Raw genomic sequence first — 18522 nt, forward strand, 5'->3', positions numbered from 1 at the left:
GGGAGGGCTTATGAGGCCTTGGGCCACCATTCTTTCTGGTGGCCCGACACCGGCCTCGCCTTGGTGAGCTCCTGGCACGCTGAGGCTTTCCCCGCTCCGGCTGCCGCTGTACTGGCTCAGCCTCGGCCTGCAACGCGCTTACCTGGGGTCTCCGCGGCTGCAGGCTCCTCGGCCATCATGGCTGCCCTCTCAGCGATGTCCCGGGAAGGGCTCTGATTGGCTTAGCCGGTGTCACATGCACAACGCTGTCCAATCATTGTGGACAGAGAGCAGGGTGCTGGGCAGAAACGCGACTGCCAGGCGCCGCTCCGGTTCCTTCCGGAATTGGAGGACCGGATGGGGAGCCTTGACCTTGCAATAAGCAGAGCAATGGGAAGCAGGGTTGATGGGGGGGGTACCGAGAGCAGGGTACAGGGCTTCCTCCAGTGCTGCCCGTCCCCTTGGAGGTGTTTCTCTAACATGCTGTTGCTGATTAATGTTTAAAATATGACTCTTTCTAAGGATATTTTAAGTTTTAATGAAGAAATCCAAACTCAGAGAAAGGTGGGGAATGAATGAATGAATGCAATTTGGTGCTCACCCCAGGGAGAAGAGGCAAGTTTGAGCTTTTGGTCAAGGCTTCCCTGCTGTTATGTCTTAGGGTTTCCCACTGGAGCATAGGATCAGATTGTGGCTTTTTGTCCTGTAACTTGGTAACACAGTGCAGTTCACTGACCATAGTCAAGAGACAGTGTCCAATCTCGAACCTAGAAATTTACTGAAACGAAGTGAGGTGGCCATGATGTGATCTACCATGTCAGTGTTTTTACCTGGGAAATTCACCATCAGGATTTCTCTCACCTCTCAAATAATAACCTGCACACAAAGTTAAGAAACATACAAAAATCTGTTATGCATTGATGCAGCCGGGCTCTGAAAATAACAGCTGCAGCCACAAACCAAAGAACGGGCCTTTGTGAAGAGTGAAAGAAGTAGTTTGTCCTGAGCTCTCTTGTAAGCCGCAAAGGGAACTCCCCACTATTACTAAAGCAACATCTTTAAGCAAAGAGAGGAATCAACTAGAGGAAAGTAGGATATCTCAGTCCATTACATTTTCCTTTCCTACTAAGGTTCCAAGGTCCTAATTTTCCAACCAGAGCCCAAGAGAGTATGAAGGTAGGTAGCAGACCCTATTACAAAGCATAGGTTTGACCACATTAGCAGAGGCCAGGCTCAAAATAAAGTACACAAAATCGGAGATGAATCACTTTTGTAGTGCAAGGACCCATGTTCTCCAGATGATCAGGTTACACCCTGACCCTGGGCACGGCCTTCAGGACCATGGCTTCACTCCAATGGCTCCAATGCACCTGTTTCAAATTAAATTGCTCCTCATTTTTCAAAAAACATTGAGTTTTATCTCCTCAGCCAAATTAACACTACTTAGGAAGATCAGTCAGTTTCAAAAACACTTCTCTATTAGACGTGAATCTAAACCACACAACTTCCTGAGCAGTTTCACACATGGAGCTACCTTCCCAGCCAATGCAACACTTTTGATTCTTGCATTAAAAATATTGAAAGATGTCATTTGGAGTCAGCCTGGTAGTTCGGTCTGTTTGAGTGGCATGGGGCATACTTTAATCTACCCTGGCCATGTTTAATTTTCCTTTGCTCATTAGCAATTCCAAAGCTGAAAAATTATGCAAAGTCCCTTGGGAGTTCAAATTAGCCTGACATAAAAAGTCAGAGAGCAAAGGAAGAGTTTAGCACATGGCAGAGAAGAGAAGGGAGCCAGGGGGCAGGAAAAGTTTCATCTGTTTTACCTAAGCCGAAGGCTAAGTCAGGTGCCAGGAAGATGGAATAAAAATTGTTCCCATTGCCCTGGCCAGTGTGGCTGTTGATTGGGCATTGTCCTGGCAAGAGACAGGTGATGATGTTCCGCTGTCACATTGATGTCTCTCTCTCTCTCTCTAAAAATCAATTTAAAAAAATTAAAACAAACACAAAAACCTGTTGCTGCTGCTTTGAAACGCTTCAGAGGGTCTTTAGTGAAAATTGAGTTAATGTATCTGTTCCTTTCAAAAGATAAATGAAGTACCATTCCAGTGACTCAGTCTTTTCCTTTTTGTTTTGTTTTTTTAAATATCTTTATTGATTTCAGAGAGAGGAAAGGAGAGGGAGAGAGAAACATCAATGATGAGAGAGTCATTGATCGGCTGCCTCCTGCACACCCCCAACTGGGGATCGAGCCCACAACCTGGGCATGTGCCCTGACCAGGAATCGAACCCTGATTGCCTGGATCCTAGGTTGACGCTCAACCGCTGAGCCATGCCCGGCCAGGCAGTCTTTTCCTTTTAAATAAATTCATTGCAACAGAAAAGATGGGAGCTCCCTTCCCTCCCCTTTTAAAATTCATTAGGTGAAGCCAACCAAGGTAGATATCAGCACAGGGGCAGAGGGGTGGTGGCCCCAGGGGGGTACTGGACGCTGGGCAGGGTGAGGAGGGGGTCTATAAGGAAGTGGTGGCAACAGTGGCTTGGAGTCCGGTGTCAGAGCCCAAGAGGGGTAAGAAGAGCATCAATGTGTGGGTGGTGGTAAAATAATTGTTATATATGAGGGGATTGGCCCAATACAATGAGGATCATGGGAGTTTGGAATTATTGGAAAAGGGAACTACAAGTACAGAGAGGGAGAATCAAAACTAGAATGAATCCTGTGGTGTTGAATTGGAGTTAAAGGATATTATCTGAAGTGATGGTTTTCAATATATGTAAGTATAGAAACATAGATGCAAGTGTATGTATACGTACATACATATATCCCTCAGCTCCATCCACTTAGGTAGTCTGGGAACAGGAACACCCCAATAGCAATGAGCACACTTAGCTTGGTTTCTAAATACTGAACTCCTTGGGGGAAATGGCTGATTCAGACAGGAACAGAAAAAGTACAAGATGAGCCTGGCACAACTTGTGATTTAAGTGCTCAAAGACTAATGGGGACACATCAAAAAGTTACGGAAGCATATGAAGGGGCTTCTGCTGGCCAAACCTGAGATAATATGAGCATTAAAATAATGACAGTATATAATATTGAATAAAAAAACAACCCGAGTCCATATTAAGTAAAAAGATGAGAAAAGAAAGCCTACCTTATAGAACACCAATAAATGTAGAGATAATGGGATTAGAAAACACTATGTGACCACCATTAGAATAGTGTTCAGGCAAGAAACAGCAAGATGTTGAAACCAGGGGGTAAAGTTTGGTGAGGAACGGTATAGTTATAGTCTCAAAGCACTATCCTACAAAATGCTTACTAGTAACTTTTCAGTGAAGAATCTCAGCAGACACCACTCAATTAAGTGATCAAGGGGAATATTACCAACAGCGTAATTAAAAAACATATATCCCAATAGGAAGCAATGGGAGAAGCACAGCATCACGTGATATTCCTGCTAAAAGAGTAGTACTTGAACCACATCATGAGGATGTATCAACAAACCCAACTTGAGGGGCAGTCTGCAAAATAGCCTGTAATCTTTGAATATCAAGGTCATGAAATCAAGCTTGAAGGAGGCTGAGACAAGGCTACTAAATGCAACAAAATGGCTTTTTTAAGTGATAAAAGATATATTGGGACCATTGGGAAAACTTGGTTATCTGTGGATGGTAGTGTTTCCATGAAAATTTCTATTTCTCATGGACTTATTTGGTGACATAGGAGAATGTCTCGTAACAGGAATTACATATTAAAATACACAGTAGTGTTGGCACATCACCTTCCAACTTGCTCTTTAAAATAATTCAGAAAAAAACTAACTATTCTTGTAATATTCCTGGTACTATACTTTTCTGTAAGTTTGGAGTTATTTTTAAAAATTGCTTGTCTTTTCACATATGTAACTAAAATAATAAAACAATTATGAGAATATCTAAGTTTAAGTTGCAACTCCAAAATGTAGGAATGAAGAATTGAAATTTCTTATTTGGTAAAATTAAGATCATATAACTTATGACCACAGAGAGAAACATGCAAAATAACTGAAAAAAATGTAGGTCATAAAAAAGTAACTGATGATGATCACATTCAGAAGTGAAGTGATGTGACTAAAAGAAAGTCCTCTCAATTCCTTTTGTGTCAAGCATTTAAGGGCACGCACACACAAATAAGGTAATTTTGCTAAAAGTGACGTTTTTAATTTTACAGGTTACTTAGAAGGGGAAAAGTACTTAAACTATTTTGGAACCAGTATTTGAATTCCCAAATAATTTAATGAAACTTACAGTAAAATAACACTTTATCATACATGATACTTTCACATGGAAATAAATTCTTGATGCCTTTAAAATTCTGAATTTCCATGAATACTTCAGTTATTAAGATAGTATAAAATGGCAAAAAAGATTCTTGAGAACTCATAGAAAAAGCTGGAGAAATTAAAGGGCTTCACAAATATAAAGCATGATTGTTAGAATCTTTTTTTTTTAAATATGTCATTGATTTGAGAGAGAGGAAGGGAGAGGGAGAGAGAGAGAGAAACATCAATGATGAGAGTCATTGGTAGGCTGCCTCCTGCATGCCCCCTCCTGGGGATCGAGCCAGCAACCCGGGCCTGTGCCATGACTGGGAATCAAACTTTGATCTCCTGGGTCATAGGTTGATGCTTAACCACTGAGCCACGCTGGCTGGGCAATTGTTAGAATCTTGATAAAAAGTAACTTTTCCTAGGTTCAAAGTTCAAGTTTGTTTGATTCCTTGAATGGTCCAACATCAAGACACCGTTTGTGGACATTCTTTTAAAAAAGTCAAGGAGCTCCCATCCTGTCAGGAGCCAGTGTTGGCCAGAAGCGGCTTGCGATATTTGCACTGAATCCAAACTCGGTACATTGTCAGCTGTTTCCCTCGGTTCACTTGCAATCGGCGATCCACCAGGTTCTGAACCTTTTCCAGTCCGGCAGTCGTGAAAAGTGTGTGCAGTTCATCTAGTTTGGAAAAGAGATGTTTATATATTTTCCCCAGAAGAAAAAGCACAGTGTCCCCTACTTTCTATGTTAAATGGAGCTCCTTGAGATTGCTGTCATTATTTATATATTTTAAGTGGCTTCGGTGGGGCTCTTTAGTTATAAATGTAGTAGTGGTTTAGAAATAGCAAGTTCATGTTGAGGTTGGGGAAGCCAAACCATCTGGGAAGGGCAGCCTGGAACCCATGGGAGAGCTTCTCTAAGAGTCAGCTGATGGGGAGGCATTTTAACGAAGGGCTCTATGAACACCTTAATATTATATGAAAAAATCTACACATGTGTATGTGAAAGCTGTTTTTTGGTTTTTTATAGGGGAGAGGTTCCATTACTTTAACCGAAGGCTCAGAAAAGTATGTGCCCTGACCAAGGGCCCAGCGATGGAGAGTTCTTAAGGCACTGGTGGTGGAGGAAACCTGCAGCTGGGCAAGTGGCAGAGGAGAGCAGCTCAGGGTGATAAACCCAGTGAATGGTAAGTTCACCCTAACTCAGGTACACCTAAGGCACAACCTGGCTTAGACCTCGGAGGAACAGCTGGTTTCCCATTTTGAACAAAATGACAGAGAGGAGGGGCAGACAGCAGAACAAGGTGGAGGACTGACGTTGGACAACCTGAGCCTATCTGGAGAAGCATGAGCAGTTCAGGTTGGCTGCAAGGGATGGGGAAGGGCAGGAAAAGGCTGTAAATATGGTACTTTGGGAGTGTTAGCATTAAAATGAGTGTTGTTTTCATACCTTGTGTGAAAAAGTAAACTCTGGTGCCATCACCTCTCACGTAGAAATTCTCAGATAGACACTGACCTGCAGAGCAATGTGGCAAAAATTAGAGAAACTTCCAATTTAAAGCACTTCCTTGAATTTCACTGTCAATCAAATGTACATCACAGACCACCTTCCTGGGCAGAGAACAGAATTCTTTCTTGCTTATACTTGCTACTTTGCAGGACTCCAATTTCTCTCCCACAAAGGAAGGTGCTTTGGAGAAGAGCAGCCCGAGGGAATATTCAAACTATAGGCTAAGTAATTTACACATGTGATTCTCAACCCCTCCCCTTCTAGAGTTCTGTTTCCTGCTGAAACAGATTGTTTTCTTCCTTTCCCTGACTAAATAAATACCATTTCCTCTTTGTAAAAAAATAAATAAATAAAAATAAAATAAATAAAACTAAGTTTAAGAAAAGGAAACTTAAAACAGCCACCAATCCCATTTTGGTGACTGTCATTTCACATCTCTTCATGTATCTACACACACACATTCATAAAAATGATAACGCATATACTGTTGTTTATCTTGGACATGCTCTCCCTTCTGCTGCCAAACCCCCTGACTTTATGCCAACTTAACACCCTGGTGTGTAATCCTTCACCTTTTGAAAGTCAACATAATCTTACTTGCTTTACTTACTTACATATTTCTCCCCAGCTACTGTTACATGTGGAATCAAGTCTGAAATGCTCATCTGCGCACTGCTTTTCTCACTTGGTAATACAATGGAACCCCCTGCCACACCGAAGACCAGAGGTATGGGGTCTACTTCAAGTGACAAGCACTACATTCCCCTATACAGAGGCATTCACTTTGTTTCCAAGATTTTGCTTATGTATATATTATGGGTTGGTTCTTGAAAAATTCCCAAAAGAATTGTTGGATTGAATAGATTATACAGGGTGCATTTAAAAAGGCGATAACAATTCATGTTTCACCAGTAATGGAGAAACGTATCAACTCAAAAATATTCCTTTCATTTTTGGGGTGGGTCACTGATCTTTTCCTTATCAACTTGCCAAGAGTCCCTTGAAGAGCACAGATATTAAGTCTTTAACTGTTTTATGCACCGGAAATATTTGTTTTCACTTTTTAATGGCATTGTTTGCCATACCACATTGAAAATTATTTATGTGATCAAATGTCTTTTTCTAAAAATAGCTTTTAAAAGTAGCTGTCTTAGTTAAAAAGTCCTCCCTCATAACTAGATTATACAAGTCTTCAAAAACAGACCACCCTTGTCATGTATTAAGTGGCTTTAAATATGGAGCTAGAATTCTAGAGTCTCTAATCTGTTCCACTGATTTGTGTATCTATTCTGATGGAAAACCATTGTTTTGATATAGGAGCAAAATACCTTTTTTAAACCGAAGCTGAGCCATGTCGTGGCGGCCATAATCTCGCAGAAGCATCATTCCTCCGGGCTTGAGAAGCCTGCTCAGCCTGTTGATGGCCTTCTGCATCCTGTGGGGTAACAGGGACTGAAGATCAGGTCTATTTAAGGACAGGGTTTCTTTTCCTTGTTGAATATCCTGAAAAACCAGTGGACTTCCTAACTCTGAAATCTTAGATCCTCTGCCCCTGCTTTAGTTAGAATGGGAGAACACAGCCAAACTTCTGATGTGCTTTCTGGGGCCTTCTCACAACTGAGGCTAACCTCTCATGAAGTCCTGACCACCCGGTGGACTCATCTGCCTGCCCCACTAGGTCCAAGCTCTTTGAATGCAGAGACCGGATCTTTCCATTTGTTAAATAAACACTGAACCTCAAGAACTTACCATTTACACAGTGACAGTCAGTATGCAAATAAGTAACTATGGGCAGTGCTTCACATTTCCTACCACATTTTCCATATCAAGTCTTGGTGCAAGTTTCTGCTTTTCTAACTGCAGAAGTATAAACGCTACAAACTTACACAAAAACATTTGAAAGTTTACTTAACTACCGAATAACTTATTTTTAACTTTAATGCTTCCTTTAAGTCCACATCAGTTTTTAAAAGTTTGTAGCATTTCAACTTCTGCAGTTACTAATGGTTTGAGCCATGCTAGGCACTTTGGGCTGTCCTCCATCTGCCTTTGCTGCATACTCACAATATCCCTGTCAGGGTAAATGACTCAATGCTATTCTAGAGGAAACATGGGCTGGAGAAAATCAATCGCTCCCCTGAGTGTCCAACCAACCCTGCTTTCTTGAGACAGTATTTTTACTAGGAAGACAAGTTGCCTATGTCTATGAGGCTTTAGCAGTATCTTTTAAGCTATAGCAATTGTCTTTTATTTAAATCAATTTTATGAAATTCTACTGTACTTCAGTTTTCCACAGAACTTAAGCATCAGTGAACAGCTGAGTTAAGCTTCACTATAAATTCTATGCTGTTAATAAGGTTGGTTTATGCCCTGGCTGGGTAGCTCAGCTGGTTAGAGCATCACTGATATGCCAAGGTTGCGGGTTCCATCCCCGGTCATGTCACATACAAGAAGCAACCAATGAACACATAAATAAGTGGAACAACAAATTTATGTTTTTCTCTCTCTCAAATCAATAAAAAAAAATTTTTAGAAAAAGAAGCTTGGTTTATTTAAAACATTTTAAAAGTCCAATAATGAGGTGTTCGCAGCCGCCATCACTAACGCCTGAGCTGCCTCCAGCTTGCCAAGCTCCAGCCGGAGGAGAAGGGGGATAAGTAAAGAGGTCTCCATACCATGGCTCCTACAAAGCAGCCTTCCCGCAAATGGACTGGTGGTAAAGCACCGAGGAAGCAACTGGCTACCAAAGCTGCTCACAAGAGTGCGCCCTCTACTGGAGGGGTAAAGAAACCTCATCATTACAGGCCTGGAACCACGGCACTTCGTGAAATTAGATATTAGAAGTCCACTGAATTTCTGATTCACAAACTCTCCTCCCAGTGTTTGGTGCAAGAAATCACTCAGGACTTCAAAACAGATCTGCGCTTCCATAGTGCAGCTATTGGTGCTTTGCAGGAGGCAAGTGAGGCCTATCTGGTTGGCCTTTTTGAAGACACCAACCTGTGTGCTATCCACGCCAAATGTGTAACAATTATGCCCAAGACATCCAGCTAGCACGCTGCATACATGGAAAACGTGCAATCCACTATGATGGGAAACATTTCATTCTTTTAAAAAAAAGTTCTCTTCTTCCTGTCATTGGTAGTTCTGAATGTTAGATATTTTTTCCATGGGGTCAAAAGGTACCTAAGTATACAGTTGCAAGTTGAAAATAGAGTACAGAAATCAGGTATTGGCAGTTTTTCCATTTTCATTTGTGTATGAATTTTTTAAAATATAAATGTGGGGACATAAAGCATTAATGCAAGTAAAAATGTTTCGGTGAACAAGTTTCAGCAGTTCAACTTTATAACAATATAAATAAACCTGTTAAATTTTTCTGGACAATGCCAGCATTTGGATTTTTTAAAAACAAGTAAATTTCTTATTGATGGGGGGGAAAAAGTCCAATAATGAGATGTTATCTACCAGTGGTGGCATTCACAGTTCTAAAACAACGTTATGAGATGGTCAATAGGAAATTTCTCCACACATCCACTAAAGATGGCTCCCCATTCTTTGGGGGATATTACTCCATAAAAATTGAAAGAAGAATCAACCACTGAGGTCAATAAGCAGAGGTTTAGAGGCTGAAACAGAAGCTGGACTTCAAGACAAACTTAGGAAAATGACTGAGATGCTTCTATCAGTTTAGATGGAGTGGCTTCTTTCTATCAGCACAATCTTATTTAGGGCCCAACTCTGATAGCAAGGCCCCTGACTAAAGCTTTGTTTTTGTTACACTACGCTACTGTGGTTACGGAACCTACAACTTACTTGTCTGGAACAACTGATGAAAGAACAAATATGAGGATGATGATATCAAGACTATCCCTGGGAACTGGGTAACTCTGATCTTCATCACACAAATCGTGAACAAAGGCAAAACACCGAGAAGAATCATATGCTGAATTTGTCTGCAGACAGTTGGAAGAGAGACAATACATGGGTTAGAAAATGTTCAGAGCCTCAAGGCAAGCTAATCTTGTTTAAGTGTAATTGTAGTTACTTCCCTCTGAGGGCTGGAGCTCTGATCATTAAGGCACACGTTCTGAACTCAAAGGCTAAAAGCCAAGAAAAACTCTAGTGAAGAGCCAGTGGGTTCTAAGCGGTGATTTTAAAATGGAATGTTCCCAATTCTTCTCCTTTATTCTGATGAGACTTAGAAGTGAGGATTGGAAAATGATCAAAAAGGTAAGTGACCAAGAGGGAAAAGAAAACAACTCATAAGGAGAGAGACAAAACATATTGAAAAAGCATGATTTTAAAATAACTCCCAATCCAACCATAGCATAAATTATAGAAGTCCCAGGAAAATCTATTTCTCTAAATGTGGAAAATTTAACTTATTATAACAAACACATTTCAGGGTAACTTTCTTTCACATCTCTTATCTCCAAAAATGTGACTTTATTCCTCATTGGTCACAGCTAATTAAAAAGGAGGAAGCAGATTATCAGCTGGGCTGGGTCAAGCAAACTCTGGAGACTTTGGAGTAAGGACACAGTCATTCTGGTGAGGCTCTGAGAACACCTGAGCAGGTGGGCTTGTAATGGACTGGGAGGGGCAAGCATGTTGGGGCCATGCTCAAAACCAGAGAAAACATACTACAGAAAGCTAGTCTGCAAAGAGAAAACAAATTTAAAAAGGCAAGTGAGCACTGGGCAGTGAGATAAGACACTATGAACTTGAGGGAGGTGACACAAGGAAGGGTGGCAATATCTCACTGGCCAGCCAACTTGCTTTGGTATCTGACACCTTTTCAGGGCTGAGTTTCAATCCTGGCTACACCTGATGCTCTTAGGTTCTATGACATTCCCTTTATTGGTTGAGTTTGTCTACATGTTTCTGTGACTTATAACTCAAAAAACCTTGACTGAATAATCACTTCATTTCAGTTCTTAAAAAATAAGCCAGTGTGGCTGTTGGTTGAATGTTGACCCATGAACCAGGAGGTCATCAGTTCAATTCCCAGTCAGGGCACATGCCCTAGCTGCAGGCTCGATCCCCAGTAGGGGGCATGCAGGAGGCAGTGGAACAATGTTTCTATCTCTCTCTCCCTTCCTCTCTCTGAAGTCAACAAAAACATATGTTAAAAATTAAATTAAAAGAAAAAAAAAAAAAAGTTTGGAAAGGTCAAAAGACCTCCCCAAAGTTCCACAGCTGGCAAGTGCCAGATTCTGTATTTATGTTCAACCCTTTCCTCTACTCCAGGCTGTTTCAGTAAATCTTTGAATTTCAGACCACACTACAATAAGAAAACAGCTAGAAATCATGATTTTTAGCAGATCCTTTCCCTTTAATCAGTGAAAATTACTGATAGGAGCCACTACACTTACCTGGACCAGTTGTATAGCTGTGGAAGAAAAATCACAACAGTAAACAAAGAGTCTTGGGTCACTGAAATGGGCAGAAAAAACAGCAGAACAATTACATTACAAACTGGATTATGTCTATTCTCTTTCCTGAGTAACAGGGTTCAAGTACAAAATAACCAAATATTAACAGTGCAACAGGTTTAAATCTCACTAATTTCCCTGATGACAAAGGCAACTTATAAATCAGATTAAATCAAATCAACCCATAAGTGGATGATGTAGAAATCCAAATCTCCTATAACCCACGGTTTCCAATAACTACTGTTCCATTTAATGCAGTAAGACTTCTGATACCCCCTCCACTCTCCTCTTCTTTGCTGACATACAGTTAAACTTTATAATACACTTACTTGTTGGTTTGTAAAATCGGAAAGACTGTGTTTCCCACACCACAACCAACCTGCAGACAGAAATGAACTGTTAATCACAGAACTTTCCAAATTAATTGCCCAAAGCTAGATAAATAATCAACAACAGATAATCTTGCCCAATTATATTAGGGATAATGTAGTGACCAGAGATAACAGTACCCATGACATTCCCTGACCTTGACCTCAGGAACCCTTAAAGAGGTAGCATGGGCTTTCATTAGCAGATGGGAGCTGGTCTAGAAAAAAGGGCATGGGTTGCTTTTACTTTCTGAATTCTAGTGAATGGTCCTGTAGATGAATTATTTTCTTAGTGAGCTCCACTATAACACAGAAAAACGTTTCTAATAAATAGACTGGGCTGAAAAATTCATGAAAAGAGAACCATGATTACACTGTCCTCAATACAGTGCTGGGTGTGGTAACAATAAAACAGTAATCATTTACTATGTGCCAGGCACTATTCTTAGCTATTTTACATACCTGATTTCAATTAATCTTCATAAAACTATGAGGCAGAGAGAAAGCTAAGAGAGCCAGAAGTCCCATTCTGCTTGGGGAGGGTAAGAGGTTACAAGTGGAGTATGTAGTCACCATTTGTGAGTTTACATTACAGTACCCACCTAGACACTTTTCCAGGTCTACCGCTGCCTCTGCAACACCATGCAAACTCAGAAGACAAGAATTCTCCCACACCTGAGAAGCAGGTGCCAACTCAACTAACCTCTCCATTTTATAATTGTATCATAAGAGAAGTAACAAAAGTTGTCTTGGGACCTGGGACTCTTTTCCAGATGGCAGGTGCAACACAACCTACAACTTTCAGATGCAATATCATGTTCCCAGGTAGCACCTCAGGTGATCTATCTTTGTTTGCCACAACCACCAGATAAAATGGAGGCAATTCCTGGCCAACATAAGGGTCAAGGCTTCATCAGTCTAATATGACTTTGTGGTCAGCCTCTCTATGCTGACCATGTGCACAACATTACAACTTTATAACCCCACTACCAGAACAATAAAAAAGGTTACCTCGAGTATTCGGTAGGTGGCTGAGGATCCAGGAAACTCATCAGCACAGATTTCCAAGTGACTGAGTTTCTGAGTTACAGTCTCTTCCTCAGGAAGAGTCCGTGTTTTATGCCCTAGGCTGTCTGAAGGACACTTGTGCTGTTCTTCGGTTATTAAATCAGGTCCATCATCACTGCTCCTACATTCAGGCACTTCACTCCTCTTATTCTCTGAGAGCAAATCCGTCAAGTGATTTTGGTTTTGAGTAGGTGCCAGCTCTGGGAATTCAGTGAAAAGCCAATGCCTGTCCTTGAAAAACCCATTTTCATGGATTTTGTAGAAATCATTCCAATATTTGTGGGCATTGATCTCATAATCAACTGTAAATGTTTTAAGAAAAAATTTTAAGGACCATTTCTCAGTATTTTATTTGTATCTTATGTCAATTATCACCTTGCTTCATCAAATGTCATTTTATACGAAAAGTATCCTCAATTAGAGCCATAGCCTCAGAGATGGAGATCTTTTAGTCTTACGACCTATCATACATGAATTCACTCCATATGTGTCCTTCCATGGAGTTCAACTTCTGCCAAGGCACTTACTACCTATCAATTCTCCCACATCTTTTGGTGGCTCTTAACTATTAGAAAATTCTAATGTTAAACAAAAAAACCTGTCTAATCACTTCTGGTCAAAAGGTCCTATCATTTCTCAGGGCCATACAGAACAACTCTTTTGTGTTTGAGGGCAGTTATTTTCCCATCTAGATCTCCTTTTACAAGCTAAATATCCCAGGTTCTTCAGTTGTTCCCCATGTGAACTTAATGGTTCTGATACAGGCAGCTCTTCTTTAACTATGTCCCTTTGTCTGTGGTTCTTTAGAGCATGGAGCCCAGAAATGAATTTCACTACTAATAGATACTAAAAATGGAAAGAAGGCTAAAAGGGAAATAGAGAATGCTGACAAGGAAAAAATGTCTTCCATTGAGAACAGTTTTGATGATGGAGGACAGGATATACTAAAGAAGTGTGGACTGTTTAAAAAGAAAGCTGTTGTTGAAGGTGATCAAGGTTGCCCTAGATTTCAGTTTTCTGCTCTTTGCCAATACAGGACCATGACTACTGTAGTAGAATGAAAATCAAAGAAATTGTATTTTAGTTCCACCACTGCTTCTACTAACTGCTTACCTCTGGGCAAGGCACTTAATGTCCTGTGGTCCAAGTTTCTTTAACTGTAAAAGAGGATATTGGACCACATGACTTTAAAAATCCCTTTCAACTTTAACTTGCTTTGATCTAGACTCTGTCAAACTATGTAGGGTAAATATTTTGCAACTGGAATCTTCTAATTGTTGTACAGAACTCTCAGTGGGTACTACTCTCCAATTTCTAGTCCTACCTTCAATCTTCTCTTAGGACACAGGTCCAACCAGTCCTAGTTTTAGTATCTAGGGATATTTTGCGGTGAAATCATCCAACTCTCCAGAAGCTGTCTCTTTTTCTTTGGTGAGACTTATCTCCACTCTATTTCATCCATCTTTCCTTGGCAGAAGCCCTAAATCCTCACAGCCAGTACACAAGGAAAAGACACATAACTCACCAGTCATTAGTTCCCTCCTTCAACAACATTTAGAATCCAACAACTTGGTTCTAGCTTCAATGGTAACATTTCCTCAAAGTGCAATCATGTGGAAAATACACCCTCTAAGACAATCGTGTGGCAGTTGCCACAGGCTAGCCATATTAATATGGGTCTAGTAAACATAACTAAAAACTTAAACAATACAAAATAATATCAACCCCAAATAAAACATCCTCTATGCCCTAAGAAGACTTTACCGGTGTAACCCTTTTCCATCCCTGCACATCCCCTCCCTCTCCCGTTCTACCGCCCCGAGTCCAGTAACAAAGGCCCTTGGCAGCCTCGGTTCTCTGGCCTCCCCGGGAGCACGGGAGCAGTACACTGGCTGTGGAGACCACTGAGGACCCCTTGGGCGCACCTTGCTTCTCCTGGCAAACCCGCTGGGTACTGTTCTCCTGGACTTTCCTCTCCGCCGCCGCGGCCTGCTCTTCCGACCACTCCACATTGTCCCTGGGAAAATCAAACAGGCTGCTTAGGGGCCTCGCGTTCCAGCTGCGGGCAGGGTGAGTAGCTGGCTTGTGGGAGCACAGCGCCTGGAATAAGGCAATGGAACTCGTAGCGGCGGTCAGGGGCTTCTCGGAGCGCTCCAGGGCGGAGGGACAGAGGGCGGGTCGCAGGCCCGACAAGGGAAGGGCGGTTACCAGGCATTGTGGTGGAAAACACGCGCCGGATCACTCAGCAGCCGGCTCCCGAACTGCTGCCTCTTCCCGCCGGCCTCGGCCGGCGCGCCTCCCGGGCAGGAGCCCGCCATGACACCGGAGCCGGAAATACCTGTCTCCGCAACGCGAGAACTTCCGGCGGGGCCACGCCCCCTTCCGGAGGGCGCGGGGTCTGCGCGGGAAGGGCCGGAGGCGGGGCGGGGCGGCCCCCGGGCCCGGGAGCGGAAGGCGCTGCGGCTCCTCCGGGAGGGGCTGGCCCCCGTTGTGGAAGGGCTCCCCGGTGGCCCGGCAGGGTGGCAAGAAAGTGGGAACCGTTCCACCCGAGCCTTCTTCCAGTGCTGGGACCCTCTAATGCAGATTCCCCCTTTGACTCAAGTTGTTAGCAAAAATTCTCAATCACTTTAAGAATTAAGGGCACCTAAGTCCACTGTAGGGCTGATGTCCGAAAGAACTGAGGATGGTAGCTCGCAGGGTGAGGAAACAGGGCAATTTTCTAGCCTCTAGAATCAGCTTTTCATTGTGTGAAAAGCTATGAAATATCTCCACACTATTTTTCTCAGGGAAGGATATGAAATAACCAAGGAGAACTTAAAAAAAAAAATTTTAACCTGTTTGAATGATCATACCCAAGCTTATTTGCACAATCAAGATTGTAATTCATACACAGATGTAGTTTTGTTATATTAATACATTGCAGCCTTACATTTCTGTTTCGATAATTACTGCAAACTGATTCTCACAAGAGCCTAGAAGAAAGTAGGCTGTCAATACAAGATGAGGTTAGTTGGGAAGACTTCCAGAACAGTGGTGACTGCCATTTGGAAGAAGAGAAGAAAAGGGTTAGTTAGTTATCTGAGTAGTGCAGTACTAGGCTTAGCACACTGACAGCCAGTGATCATTTACTCCATTGCAGATTCTTTCCATAGTCAAAACTAAGGGGAGCCATTAGAGATTCTTCTATACCTCTCCCACCAGAGAAATGGGAACAAGTCCCAAACCCTCTCTAATCACAAAGAAAAATACAGGAGTGAATAAAAAAGATAAGATAGTAAAGAACCTGTACTTTATTTGAAGACAAAATACTCTTGCCATTGCCATGGCCTTCTGAAACATTTTGAACAAAACCTTCTGTCCAAAAAAATACAAGGATTTCTATCTTCTCTCAAGGATAGCTGCTTGCAGATGTGATGGCTGGTTTATAGTTACCGTTGGCATCTTGCTCTGTCTCCTACAGGTTTTTTTTCTCTCCACACCAAAAGCTATTAGGGCTCCTCACCAACAGTCCCACTTCATAATTTCTTGCAGAGAGCTCACTCTTGAAGTTACTTACTAATTCCAAGAATTAGAGTCATTTAAAATGTCAAACAACGTGGGCCCTATTGATGAAATGTGTTTTTTAAATTTTTATTTTTCCCCCATCACCATTTTATCCGCCCCCTTACCCTTTCCCCCCCCCCACCCCCAAATTAAATGTTAAAGTATCCTAAAACTTAACTTTTATCCAATTATCTTTGGTTGACCTGCACAACTTGTTTTTCTTCATCTTCCGAAGCACCTAAAATATTTTTTTTCGAAGAAATTTGGAAGACATGGCTGAGTCCTCTGTGGTTATCAGACTTCATATCACATTACGTTTCAGAGGCGCTAAGGGTCCCTCTGCTGATGAGCAGTGAGAACTCTTCTAGCTCAGTGGGTGGCATGGGTTCCAAAGGTGTAAAGGTTAAGAACTCCAGCTTGGATTATTGCCTTGGGTGTCAACCTGGGACAAGGGTAGTTGGTTGTTTCATGCTTTTCTTTCAGTTTCAATCAGTGGGAATTCTGGTTGGTGTAAGTATGAGCTCTGGAACTGAAGGGCCAGGGAAGGCACCCTCATGTCCTAATTTGCTCTCCTTAAGGCTTCACAGACCTGGGCAGCATTTGTAGGAGCCCTAGATCCTTGAATAAGCTCATTTCAAAACTTTAATTTTAAAACAGATTTTTTTGTTTTATTTTTCTTATTGCAAAATAAGAATGTGTTTGAACATTTAGAAAATATAGGCAAGGCAAAAGAGAAAAAGGAAATATCCCATCCCATCCTTAATTTAACCCATTAAACATTTTGGTTTATGTCCTTCCTGGTTTTTTTTCTAACTTATTTATAGAAATAACTTTTAAGTTATTTTCAGAACAAACTGCTTTGTGCCCCCGTTTGTTTGTTTTTACTGCTTCATAGAGGTATAATTTACATACAATTAAATTTATCCATTTTAAGCGTATGGTTCGATGAGTTTTTGTAAAAATCTGTATTGGTGCAACCACCATCATAATTTTTAGAATAACTCATAAAGCTCTCATGCCTCTTGGCAGTTGCAGCCTGCTTTTAAACTTAATAGCTCATGAATATCATTCTTTTGTTTTAAATATTCTTTTACAACATCATTTTAGTTATTCTGATATTGTTTATGTAGTTGTATCATCATTTATTGGACATTTAGGCTTCTTTAAGTTTCTTACCTAAAAATTCAAAATGATAAACATCCTTATAATGAAATCATTTTGTACATTCTTGATTATTTATTTAGGAATAATTTCTAGAAGTGGGAGTACTGAGTAAATAGTTATAATTAGCTCCATTACTAAGCTCTGTGAGGTCAGAGTATTTTATCTGTTTACTGTTGTATATCTAGATCTTAGATCAGGGTCCAGCACACAGTATGCAACTCAATAAGTAATTGGTGAGTGAATGGCTGAGCACCCATTGCTATACTGTGTTCTATCAGAGAGGTGCCATATTATACTGTCACCAACACTATGTGGCAATTTAATATAAAAAATGTATTAGTGTACATCTTTGATTTTCCAGGACAGATCTACTTAAAAATATTATATTATCCCCTTTGTCCAAGGAAGTATTCCAAGAATTCTAATATTTTGGCATCCAAATTATATCTCTTAGATTACCTGATACACTCACAGCCAGACCAAAAAAATCTCTTGTCAAACCATAAGTCTTGGGTTTTTTTGGTTAGAAAACATGGTCACTTATCTATAAAGTTAGGTTTTCCCCCCACCATCATAATATTCTGAATAATGGCAAGTATATTTAGATGGTTTTGAATATTCAAGGCTATTTCATTAAACAGTTTTGGGAGCCTTCACTCTCTTCATTGCTTTTTCCTGGAATGTTGTAATTTTACATTATAAGCCACTGGCACCATCAATATGGAACATATCCTTTCCTTTTTCTATTTTTTTATTTTCTTTTTTCCTGTTTCTATAAGGGGAAAAGTGTAATAGATGACATACACTTAAACATGATCAAAATAGCAAATGTTACGTATATTTTCTACAATAAAATAATTACAACCCCCAACTTATAATATAGTTGTGTGCTGCTTTATTAAATGCAATGAATGACATCAACAAGAAGTGTAATGGATGAGGTCAGCTATTTTTAAGAGTATTCCAAGAAACTGGTCTGAAGATTTGTGACCAAGGCCTTAGGAACACCCAAATTTAATCAAGATTCCCTGGGGTGGGAGGGTGATATTATTCCCTGAATGGAAAGGTCACTGTCATCTGCTATCTCTGGCCACTTTGGCAAATAATAAAAAAACTAATGCCATTTATAGTCACATAAATTC

The 18522-nt window shown here is 41.0% G+C and overlaps 1 protein-coding gene and 1 pseudogene across 2 annotated transcripts; one reads left to right on the forward strand and one right to left on the reverse strand.

The window, feature by feature from the left end:
- Positions 1-4157: 4157 nt before the first annotated feature.
- On the reverse strand, positions 4158-15015 carry METTL2A (methyltransferase 2A, tRNA N3-cytidine). The gene is made up of 9 exons (XM_081162417.1): positions 14882-15015; positions 14599-14690; positions 12617-12975; positions 11567-11616; positions 11178-11238; positions 9616-9755; positions 7128-7234; positions 5740-5805; positions 4158-4968 (listed from the first exon to the last, which is right to left on the reverse strand). The coding sequence occupies exons 1-9, from the start codon at positions 14989-14991 to the stop codon at positions 4811-4813; spliced, it is 1143 nt and encodes a 380-aa protein (XP_081018543.1). The 5' UTR covers positions 14992-15015; the 3' UTR covers positions 4158-4810.
- On the forward strand, positions 8412-9031 carry LOC308569040 (histone H3.3A pseudogene; annotated as a pseudogene). Its single transcript has one exon. The product of its transcript is annotated as a histone H3.3A pseudogene (transcript).
- Positions 15016-18522: the final 3507 nt, after the last annotated feature.

This window comes from Miniopterus schreibersii (assembly GCF_964146895.1).
Source record: "Miniopterus schreibersii genome assembly, chromosome: 16".
NCBI lineage: Eukaryota > Metazoa > Chordata > Mammalia > Chiroptera > Miniopteridae > Miniopterus > Miniopterus schreibersii.